At 36.1% G+C, this 12,172-nt stretch overlaps 1 protein-coding gene across 8 annotated transcripts in view; it reads right to left on the bottom strand.

The window, feature by feature from the left end:
- plch2a (phospholipase C, eta 2a) overlaps positions 1-12,172 on the bottom strand; it is a 122,142-nt gene that overhangs the window by 7,772 nt on the left and 102,198 nt on the right. For all 8 annotated transcript variants that reach the window (XM_046871387.1, XM_046871388.1, XM_046871390.1 and 5 more), the window contains 11 exons: positions 11,874-11,981; positions 8,089-8,244; positions 5,650-5,748; positions 5,457-5,557; positions 5,286-5,374; positions 4,924-5,106; positions 2,640-2,747; positions 2,306-2,430; positions 1,984-2,068; positions 1,663-1,809; positions 1,479-1,558 (listed from right to left, as the gene is read on the bottom strand). In XM_046871387.1, the coding sequence (XP_046727343.1) occupies positions 1,479-1,558; positions 1,663-1,809; positions 1,984-2,068; positions 2,306-2,430; positions 2,640-2,747; positions 4,924-5,106; positions 5,286-5,374; positions 5,457-5,557; positions 5,650-5,748; positions 8,089-8,244; positions 11,874-11,981 (1,281 nt within the window). The remainder of the gene's footprint in view (positions 1-1,478; positions 1,559-1,662; positions 1,810-1,983; positions 2,069-2,305; positions 2,431-2,639; positions 2,748-4,923; positions 5,107-5,285; positions 5,375-5,456; positions 5,558-5,649; positions 5,749-8,088; positions 8,245-11,873; positions 11,982-12,172) is intronic.

The raw sequence follows: 12,172 nt of genomic DNA, 5'->3' as shown, positions 1-12,172 counted from the left end.
TATCTGCAAATAATAGAATACAAATGGCAAAGAAAAAACATTAACATATCCTCTTTGTATTGTATCGCAACATTTCCAATGATAAGTCTATCGAATCTGGAAAGACTAAAAATACAGAAGTTTTGCACAAGATAACGTGAATCTGAATTTAATAAGTCTAAACAACAATAAAACACACTACTGATAACCCAATTCTCATCTGGCAAAACAGATTATTATAAAGAATACCTGGCAACTTCAACTTCGGCTCTTCATTGTCACAACAAAACAACAAACTGGGAGTGAATAAGCATGGTCCAATGTCCATTCTGTAATTACAGATATACAGGGACAATGTGGCCATACCCTTCAGCTCTGTCAGATGAAAATCCTAGATAATGCTAACAGGGCATTTGAGAGCCTATTGCAGACTGAGAATTTCCTGAGTTAAGTGAAATAAGAGGAGACGTTGTCGCCCATGGAATGCAGTGCCTGATGCAACCCCCCTGATGTGCCTGCAGCAGCGAATGGTGACATTGGAATTGCTTAGGGGTCGAATGAGAATGCTGGCGAGGTAAAGGCAGTCACAATTATGTCACAACTCATTTTATCATGAGTTGGCAAGACTGAATGCTAGCACAGGCTCAGTCGTTTGCTCGAGAGTGGGTAGGGGTGTTAGGGATAGGGCAGGGAGGGGTCATGTGGCACATGCAAGGTGCTGATTGTGTCTCACTACACCTGAAGGTTTGTGTGACAGCATCAGGGCTCCTAACAATTTCTTGCCTCTAAAGAGAGCTTTTGGACTAAGGTGGTTGCACTGAAAGCAAAAAGAAAGAGAGAGAAAGAAAGAGGAGTCAGATAGAGAGGCAGAAAGAGAGTGAAAGAGTGCAGGGAATACCATACAAAGATAGTAAAAGATAGAAAGAAAGAGCGCGTGAGAGAAAGAGAGTGAGAGAGAGAAAGAGAGAAACAAAGAGAGAACTATATAAAGACAATCATCTGATTTGCTGAGAAAAATGTAAACAATTTATGAAAGACAACAAAAGATAACGAACAGCCTTGATTCGCAAATGAGACAACCTATTAGTAAACAATATTACATTGTGCTTTTCAAAGTGTTACAATTATTTACAAATGTTGAATTATGCATTTCTTTTTCAACAGCAAAAAAATGTGATTCTGTATAGGTATTTTTTTTTTTTTAGAACATTCATTAGGTCCAGATATTTGAAATAAAAAATTATGTAGAAAGCATTTTGTACAAAAAAAAAAAATGTAGAGCACTAAGAAAGAACATAGAATAAACTTAATTACTGTTTAATAACACACATGCAATAAAATGTGTGTAAATTTCCACCCAACCATTAAAAAGCCAAAAGACCTATTCATTACAATTCAATGTCAGTCTGATCACAGGAATAAAAAAAGGTTATTGTACAAGCCCACCACTAGTCTCTTACAACAGCCACAAGTTCCTGCACTTTCCTCTAAGTACCTACCTTACCAGTGATGTCATTCACAGCCACATGAACAAAAATGGATGCTTCTTCCATCCCTTCTAAATACACATGGCGGTAACCTGCATAAAAAAAAAAAACACATCCTATTATAGCCAGATTCAACCATTTCAGATCATATACTACTTAGGTAGAGGAATCTAGTAAAGAGAAAAAATGAAGATACCTGGCATCATGCTATTAAATGCAATGGTCCTCTGGCCAATGAAGTCCTGGCCAATTGGATCATGATCCCAAACCAGAAAGCGCACCAGTGCAATTTCTGCCATTTGCACAGTGAAAACCAGGGTCTCCTCCCACATGGGGTTGAACCCTGCAGATGAGAAACAGGATACTTTGGTAGTTCTGCATTACTTAGACAAAATAATCTTACATGCTACATTTGATTGCAGTAAGTATTATGCACCGCTACAAGATTCAAAGGAATCAAAAGCATTAATATCTATGAAACCTGCAATTAGGTATAGGACAGTTGGCTGTCACTTACCATTGTCATCAACTACTCTGGTTTGCTCCTTACAGCAATCGATTGGCAAGCCAATGATCTCCACTTCCACAAAAGGATCAATGATCTAAAAAAAACAAAAGAGATTCTCTATCCTATAAATTTTGCGAAGGCAGCAAAAGATTCTGAAAGATTTAAACTGTTCTTTTTCTTTTTTTTTAAAAAACAAAATGTAAGTATTTAAAGTTTATTACTATACAGTTACAAAATTACAAAATGGAGAATTTAATTTTTTTAAAGTATAGAATAATGAAAAGAAGGCATTGACAAGAATTAAAAATGAATATTTTGGTGTAGCCCTTACCTCTCCTCGGTCTCCCAGCATGGAGTCTTTGGGTTTGGGAAGTTGCTGGCCGCTAATAATTTTTACAACCAGCTGTTTTCTCATCTGTCCTGGCAATGGGTCCTCCAACAGTGGATTAAAAGGACCTGTCAATATAAAACAGTACTTGAGAAATAAAAAGAAACGTGTTCAAGAACTTAAAGCAGTTTAAATATGAAAACAGAGAGAAAACACAACATTAAGGCTCAGCATACACAGTAAGCATACACTGTAGGCTGATTCGTGTTTTTTTTTTCTTCTTTTTTTTTACCGATAATGCCCTTTCACAAAGTTCAGTAAAAACCCACAACCTCACCTTCACACATGTACTCAGGTTTGAGAACGTAGCCACAGTTGCCATTCGTGTTGAACTTGGCCCTGTTCAACTGAAGGACTCGGCCCTCGGACTGGTAGTTTAGTGCAACTGCATAAGCGCACACACACACACACACACACACACACACACACACACACACACACACACACACAAACCAAAATGTTTGTGTTTACTAATTTGTCAATATTCTGCTATTTGTGAATATATTGTCAGATTCATAAAACTTGGATATTAGTTATACCACAGTGTATAAAAGCTGAAGTAAAAAAATAAATAAGAGCTCAAAGTGCAATTTTTCTGGAATCTGGATCCCATAGGCATCACCAGATGCTGGCTTTCTTCCATTGGGAACCTCTGCCAGGCCTTTCATACAGCTGTCTTAGTTCTGACTGGTGCTTTTTGTTTTGCCTTCTGTTTGCCTTCAGCATGTGAAATGCACGCTCAAATGAATGAGGTCAGGTGATAGCCTTGACCATTGAAAAATATTCCACTTCTTAGCCTTCATGAAGGCTTTAATTGCACTCAGGGTGTACTCCAGGTCAATATTAACCTGCACATTTTTTAAATATTTCTCTTTAAAATGTGCACCATAAGCCACATGCCACCTCCGTGCCACTCCATAAATAATTTTCTATATCTATCCTGTTATAATGCCTAGCATTTTGATTAGTGTGTGTCCTATGTAGGATGCAGTGTAACCGACAACTTTGTTGGTGTTCATATATTTATGACTTGACTGCATGCATCAAGTCACACCAAAATTGTCAGAGGTTACTCTAATTTTTTAGTATTCAGCATCTGAAAATTGAGGACAGAATACCAAAGCTTCCACTCGGGGGCATCATTAAACTTATAGTTGACATAATGTTGCATGAGTCACAATACATTTAATATTGAATCACTGGACCAGATACATGCACATTAACTCCTCTCTATCTTTAGGTCATGTCCCTAAACCCCTCAAGTTAGCAGCTATTAAGCCCCTCATTAAGAAACCTAATTTGGATCCAAACACACTATCAAATTACAAACCCAATTCAAATCTCCCATTTATGTCTAAGATTTTAGAAAAGATTGTGTCTGCCCAGTTATGTTCCTACCTGCAAGAGAACAATATCTTTAAAAAGTTTCAGTCAGTTTTAAGGCCCCGTCATAGCACAGAAACTGCTCTAGTTAAAATCACGAATGACCTGTTTTTAGCTTCAGACCGAGGCTTTATCTCGATGTTAGTTATACTAGATCTTATACTAGATCTTAGTGCTGCATTTGACAAAATAGATCATGATCTTCTACTAGATCGCTTACAAAATGACATTGGCATTCAGGGACAGGCATTAATCTGGTTTAAATCCTACCTGTCTGATCGTTACCATTTTGTAGACTTAAATGGACAGCTAATCAGGTCAATGCAAGTAAATTATGGGGTGCCACAAGGTTTAGTTCTAGGACCCCTGCTTTTTACAATAAAATGCTATTATAAGGCATAGGATTAGCTTCCACTCTTATGCTGATGATACCCAACTATATATCTAATCGAAACCAGGCGATTACAGCTCAATCTATCCAGTCTTCTAACACGCTGCAATCCGTCACGCTCCTTGAGATCTCAAAACTCCTAGTAGTTTCTAGGACTTCTAGTAGTTCCTAGAATTGCAAAGTCCACTGAAGGTGGTAGAGCACTCCCTCATTCCACTGTGGAATGTTCTTCCTGACAGTGTTCTGGGCTTAGACACACTCAAGTGCAGTTTAAGTGCAGATTAAAGACGTCTTTTTAGCAAGTTCTCACTCTCCAGTGTTTTGTATTGTTTAAAGACTATAATCACACTCATTATCACCCAAATGAGGATGAGTTCCTCTTTTAAGTATGGTTCCTCTCAAGGTTTCTTCCCTCATAACATCTAAGGGAGTTTTTCCTTGCCACAGACGCCATCATCAGGGATAAATACACATCGTTCACCTTAACTCTTAAATTCTGTAAAGCTGCTTTGAGACAATGTCTGTTGTGAAAAGCGAAATAAACTTGACTTGACTTGACTTAATACCGCTGGTGATATAGATACAGACAGCTTGTATAGATATAGTAAAGTGACCTCTCAAACATAATTCTACCAAGTTGGTTAGCTACAGAGTATTATTTATTTATGAATGTTGCTTTATACTGTAAATAAAGCAATTTTTTAATCTATTACTAAAGAAAAGCATTCTGTTGGTTTTCCCTGGCCTTTATCTGAACCTCAGCTTTGTCCCTGGCCTACTTTCATACCCAAGTGACATCCGGCATTCCAGAAGGGCTGTGGGTTGAAGTTGCTCGAGTCCACACGGTAGGACGAGGGATATATCCGCGTCAGTTGCCGCTGATTAAAGCGTACAAAGTGGGCTGGCTTTTGCTGCATCAGCTGGTGTGCCTTGGTCTCACTTAGAGATGATACCAGCCAGCTGCTGCCCCCTGACACACAAAAATGGCACAAAACCGGAGCATGTGTATCATTCAGATGTATGTATATGTATATTAGAATATTAAATATGATGAATAACATCACAAAACATTGTTAAAAAAATTATTGTGAATTAGTCACCACTACTGAAAACTAAAAGTGTCATATGATGTATTCATGCCTTGTGTACCTTGTGTCTCAAGATCCTGCATGGCCACAGACTTTGTGTATTTCACCAAATCAGACAGAGCCCTAGACAACTTCATTGTCTTCTTCTTTCTAAAAAAAATAAAAGGGGAAAAAAATGTATGCGTTTTTTGAATACACACATTAGACACACTGCAAAGAAATGCAGTCCTACCTGCTGTGATGCAATGGGGCTTTCGATGCACTGCTGGAGCTCTCCTGGTCCGTGTCAGTGTCTTCAAAACTGGACGTCTTTTTAATTTTACTTGTCTTCTTCTACAATACAACCAGTGAAATGAATAAACCACTAAATACTTTTGCTAAGCACTGTGGCCAATGTGAGGTGTAATTGCACATTAAAAACCAACCTTACGTCTGGAGAAGCTGCCCATGAAAGACCTAGCTAGACGTTTATTGGTGCTGGGACTTGACTCGTCTCCCGTGTCAGTCGTCTCGTCTCCCTTCCCCTGGAAACAGGGCAAAGACAAGATCTTTCTCTAGATTTTTCTTATCACTCTAGCAACATACATAATAATAAACCATATCGTTAATATTATGCTGTAATATACAGTACATATTAGACTATAATGTAAATAATAAAATTAGTGTATTATGCGTTTACCTTGGTTTAATGAAAATAAGATATATTATCTCTTTATGATGTGCATGAGGTATACAGCACCTCAGTATTACATAAATACAATAAAATTTAAAACATAAAATACATAAAATCAACCAGCACCTTTATATTGATGTAAAGAACTACAGCATGTTATCTCTTTATGGCAAATGTACATAAACTGTAAAAAAACGGAATTAAGCAGACAATAATTGGAATTTGACTGCAAGGCCTTAGAGCAAAACCTTCAAAACTATAAATCTTCGGATTGAATTTTGGGAATCTAGTGCTACACCTTTCAGCCACAAGGGGGCAGAAGCAGTCTGCAAAAACTCTAGAATAAAATACAGTATAGGAGTCTAGATAAAAACTATAGACTCTGTTTGCAAACCTGCAGTCCGAAGAGATGCTGTAATACTGGATGGCACTCCAGATAAGAGTGACACATTAACCTGAAGGATGGGAAGTCATTTAGTAAACCACACACCATCACTCATAGTTAGTGAAGGCACACAATTAGACTGCTTGGAATATTCATTAAATGTTTGATTGCAGAGGTTTGAGGTTAATAAGATGAGAAGTAGAAGAAAAAATAGAGAGACATAACCAGTAGTCTACTTCAGATTTCCAGAGAGGAGAATGTGTTTAATAAATCAACATGCTCACCCTGTTTGCTTACTGACTGTTGAAGAATTACATTTTGCGACTGTGTGTTATGACACAGCACAAGGACTAAAAATGCTCATGGGGCAGAAAAATTGAAGAACCCCAAAAATGTATTGGTGTTTCAATCAGTGAACTGTGTTTGCTGATTTAGGTTTTAGTTCCTGCTCCATAACTGGCACTTTTTAATAAACCTGGGACCACATGAAAGGCACAAAAGCATGTCAAGTTTTAATGAGCCCATGCCCACTATGTTTAGATTCCGGTTCTTGGCTGATAGCACTAGTGTCCCGTGCACTTCAAAGTCTCATGTGTTCTGAGATGCATTCGGAGATGCTTGTCTGCTCACTACAGTGACAATTCCTTCGGTCCTGTCAGATCAATCCAGCTGAGGCCATTTTCTTCTGACTTCTCTCAGTAATAAAGTGTTTCTGTTTCTGCCCACAGAACTGATGCTCACTGGATGGACCTTTTTTATATTTGCTTTCCGGACCATTTAGTCTATAATGTAGATTTTTTTGTATGACGATTAGCATTTGCTTAAATACTCACACAAGCCTTTTTGGTAACACCAACCAGGCCAGATTAGAGACCCTAAAGTTTTATGTGAACGTTAACCAAATTTTTGGCCTTGTATCAACATAATTATTTGCTTTTATGCTGCCACACTATTGTATTTGTATTGTGCAAAGACCTTAACCTTCCGCATCATAATTATAAGAGATGTGGAAATAAATAAATAAATAAATAAATAAATAAATAAAGAAAGAAAGAAAGAAAGAAAGAAAGAAAGAAATAAGAAAAAAGTTAACTTGACAATCATCTGCATGTATTTTGGATATTAGATGAATACCAGCTAATGATGGGGTATCTATCTATCTATCTATCTATCTATCTATCTATCTATCTATCTATCTATCTATCTATCTATCTATCTATCTATCTATCTATCTATCTATCTATATATATATATATATATATATATATTTGGTATGGTATGGTATGGTATGGTATCTTCTGAATATAGCTGGAGTATTGGTATTTGCCAATATATAAAATTTCAAAGTATTTGTGAAGCTTTGAATCATCCCTTTTTATTTTGTATGGCTTGTATTATATATAACAGCAGAATGTTATACCAGAGTTGTGTGTCTTCTTTTTATTAAGGATATATTAAAAAATTTTTAGTCCCTCTTTAGCCACTCTATTCATAAATCACCCAGTCATTCTGAAATGATATGTGACATCCTGTTGATAATTATCTCTGCATCTTTACATTATGAAAACTGAATGCTGTGCTAACCGTGTGAGCCACTGCTGAGTTTTGGATTGTTAGTCCCATTACAACATGTATGGGCAAATGCAGCAATTATCTCCTCTGACAGCAGAAAATGGCTACTGATCTGCTGGAGAGGGGCCAAAATCAAAGGACTTATTCCTTGTTCTAGCATGAATGTTATTTCCTGTAATCTCTCTTCAGAGGTGCTCAAAGAAAAAAAGTAGTATGGAGCCTAAACTCCCTCACCTTCATGGCTGTCTTTTCATCTCGCTGTGCTGATGGAGGCAGCGCTGCTATCGTGAAACTGTCCGGGTCCTCGCGATCACGGATCTTCGACTCCTTCATCAGGCTGTCCAGCTTTTTCTTGGCAACGTTCTCCACTTGTTTTCTATTCATAGAAGTCTAGATCGTATACACAGAGAAGGAGAAATCACAAAAAAATGCCCATTTTAATCACTACAGCACTAAAACATGCAAATTTACACAGTCTGTGTGGCTTTTAAAAAAACCACATGCCATCTGGAATTATTAGGATCCTTCGAAAACTGAGCAAAGATGACTGTATGAAATAAACACAGTAATAACACAGTAATTCAGCTTACATACCATACAAATACATTACATACAAAAAATGCCATTATATATAAAACTTCATTTCAGAAATTTAAAAAATGTATACAAAAATTATATATATTTATATATAATCTATATATGCATATAGATACATATTTGAAAAACATTTATTTTGCTCTCAGTCTCCAGGAATTCTGCTGTTGCTTTTAATCATGTCTTGTTTCCCTGAGGTATAAATGTGAGGCTGCAAACATGTATACGGTAATACAATTTGTTATCCATCACTTTTAAAACAAATCCATTAAGGAGTAAAAAAAATATCACAATAAAAAACAACATAATTAAAAAGTTCTGAATGTTGGTCAAAAATTGGACCCCTGCTCCCTCTGATCTAATGACACAGTGACAAGATGATAAAAGAGGGACAAAATAAGTAAAAATATTACATTTATATACATTATTGCATATTGCACAGTTTGGTAAATTAATAAAATACAGTCAAAAGTTTGTATCTCAGAGAGGCTCCAGACTATAGGTTCTAATCTGAACTTGAACTTAACTTCAATTTACACTGAGTAAAGTCACAAAGTGTGCAATTACGTTAATAAAATACAAACGAATTACACATGAATACACATGGCATCGCTCTCTGGCAGTGTATTTTGTGAACAGGTCGATCATTGTACTCTGGGTGTACGGTACATAATTCTGCACACAATCAGGTTGCAGGTTGAATAAATTATAATGTACCTGTGTTTTGCACCTTTAGGGAGAAATGGTGTAGCGTTATGCTTTGATGTGCTATTTCTCCTCATGTGGAGGATGCAGTGTTCCACAGTCTCTTGTCTCTGGTCCCTAAAAATTAAATTTTCTTTTCATTTGTCATAAGTCTATGACTTTGTCTTGTTTACGCTCGCAGTTGAAAAACATGCACGAAGGTGAATTGGATATTGGATATACTATATTTGTCTCTATATGCAAATAATTGTGTAAAATTGGGTGTGCATGACCATGGAGCAATGATGTTCCTAAGAAATACTTTGAAATCATTGCAATCCTGACCAGGATAAAACATGCACTGGCAATAAATAAACATTTCATTGTTGGTGAATGTATATGTTTGAACATTATTGTATATGATCTATGACTTTTCTGATTGGTTTGCACAGTAGCTATAGCATTGGTCCACCAACTTAATAGACCTGACCTTGCATTCTGCAGTATTATTTGAATATTAATTGTATCCAGCCATGTGAGGAGATCCGTTCTGGCACAAGATTAGTTATTTCCTTGACAACTTGGCAGAGCACGAATATGAGTGTGAATGAATATGAGAATCCCATCTGAGCTGCTCTCTAAGCTGGGCTGATTTACAGCTGAATTGGCCTCAGTGGCAATCTCGATTTAGGAGCGACCTGTTTCTGTGAGCTGCTACTTTTAGAACAAGTGTGCTTCATCACTGCACACTTTACAACAATTAAGTGCTTATTTCCTCTGAAAGTGTAGCCAACCCATTACAGGAACATGTGATTTGTGGCTATTAGCAGATTCCTGTTCTCATGGTCAAGCTAATTGAACCACATGCTCACATAATAATATAAAACAATTCTAACTGAAATATGCTTTCAAAAAAAGGTAGCAGATTAGATACTAGACGCCTACTTATACTGTCCATGACACTGAAATATATTCAATTAATTCCTGATTTGAATCATTTAAATGAATCATTTAAATCCAGAATGAACTAAAAGAGCAGGAAACAATACGGTTGGTACTGGCAGTGCTTTCATAATTCATCTTTCTGACATCTCCAAGAAGATTCCCTCAGTTGTCACAGTGTAAGAAGAGTAGTGTTTCCTTCTGAAATATTTATCATATAACTGTGTCTTGCAGCTCAGAACTGCAAGACGGAGGGAGGAGGGGAAAAAAATGAGAAAAGAGGGCTACAGTTCACTTTGAGCTGGGTTTAAAAGAGAATTGAACATTGAGAGAAAATTAGAAGCACTGAAGCGATTATTATTTTTTTAAAATAAGATTATAATTACATAGGAAATAGTACTGTTTCTATTGTCTGTATTGTAACAAGCTGCGAATTTGCATTTAGATCTAAAATGCAAAAAAATTCAAAGAGAATAAGAAAACAAAGCCTTATATTGACAAGACAAGGCCGTAAATAATGTATGTTAAAATAATTAATCATTCTGCAGCAAAAAAGGCAGACAAAGATAATGTGGGCTTTCATAACAAAAAGAAAAAGGCCCAAATCATTTTGCTTTGTTATAATTGTGTGTGTGGATGGCTTTTTTGTAAGCTGACCTTTACTATATTAAATAGCAAGAAATTACGGTTTTGAACATGCAAAGCCAATGCATCATGCATTATTATACCAACACTAAGCTCTGATCCTAAAAAAAAAATTACTTATTCAGAGCTCCTTAAATATACAAGCTATTACATAAGCATCATTAGTCATGTGATTAACCATGAATATAAGTAGAAAATACTGGCCAAGTAAAATGAGAGAGAAAGCGAGACATGGAGAGAGGGGTGATTGAGTGTGTGTGTATATGTGTGTATGTATGTATGTATGTATGTGTGTATATATATATATATGTGTATTTATATGTATGTATATATATATATATACGTATATATATATATATATATATATATATATATACGTATATATATATATATATATATATATATATATATATATATATATATATATATATATATATATATTTATATATATACACATCACACATACTGTATATATTAGGGCTGTATATCGATTCAAATATCTATTCGTGATTAATCACATAATTTTGCAACTTAATTGCACATTTTTATCTGTTCTAAATGTACCTTAAATTAATATTTTCAAATTTTTAATACTCTAATCAACATGGACTTGGACAAATATTGATGAAACTGTATGTTTATTATTAGTGAAGCCAAACTCAGCATCATGGATCTCCATGGATCTAACATGTGCCCTTCCATATGATTCATCAAACTAGGCCACCTTCTTTAAATTGGACTATTTCTGATTCTCATGTTTATTGTAGGTGATGACAGATTTCATAGCCAGCATAAACATTTGCCATTTTAAATTGTCACAGTTCTGTGGAGCAGAAGACCAGACTGGCTAGCCTTCACTCACCAATAATGAGCAATAGGAGGCCATGAACCTGCTGCCGATTCACCCCTTGTCTTTCCTTGGCTCACTTTAGGCATGTACTAACCACTGCATACCAGGAACACCCCACAAGATCTGTTGTTGGAGATGCTCTGAAAGAGTCTTTGAGCCGTCACAATTTGCCCCCTCAGTTAGTTCCCAATTTACAGTACAAAATAATGCATTAGTGAGTCAGACATTTATTTGGAGAAAATGTAATGTTTAAGCAACAAATAAGTAGCCCCCTGGGGAAAGCTTCAACAACTATGGAACTTACATCTCCATTCATTAGCTTGTAGTCATCTTCCATCTCATCAGCACTGTCCTCATCAGACACGTCACCCTCCTCTGCATTCTCATCAATGTTTGGGGGCAGTTTCTTACCCTGTACAAAAAAGAATAATTATTGCTGAAATGCAGTGGGGATAGTCTGACAACTACTATTATTATGTTACAGATTTCATTCAGATGCAAATGCAAGTACATTTAAAATATAAAGTAATCAGTGTCTGAACATCAGTGAAATGTCAAAGCTTTCTTTAAGTACAGAGACATCAATTTATCTCAACTCCATTG

The sequence above is a fragment of the Silurus meridionalis genome, chromosome 17 (assembly GCF_014805685.1).
Source record: "Silurus meridionalis isolate SWU-2019-XX chromosome 17, ASM1480568v1, whole genome shotgun sequence".
Classification (NCBI taxonomy): Eukaryota; Metazoa; Chordata; class Actinopteri; order Siluriformes; family Siluridae; genus Silurus; species Silurus meridionalis.
The sequence above is the reverse complement of the archived record's forward strand: the minus strand, read 5'-3'. Positions and strand labels throughout refer to the sequence as shown.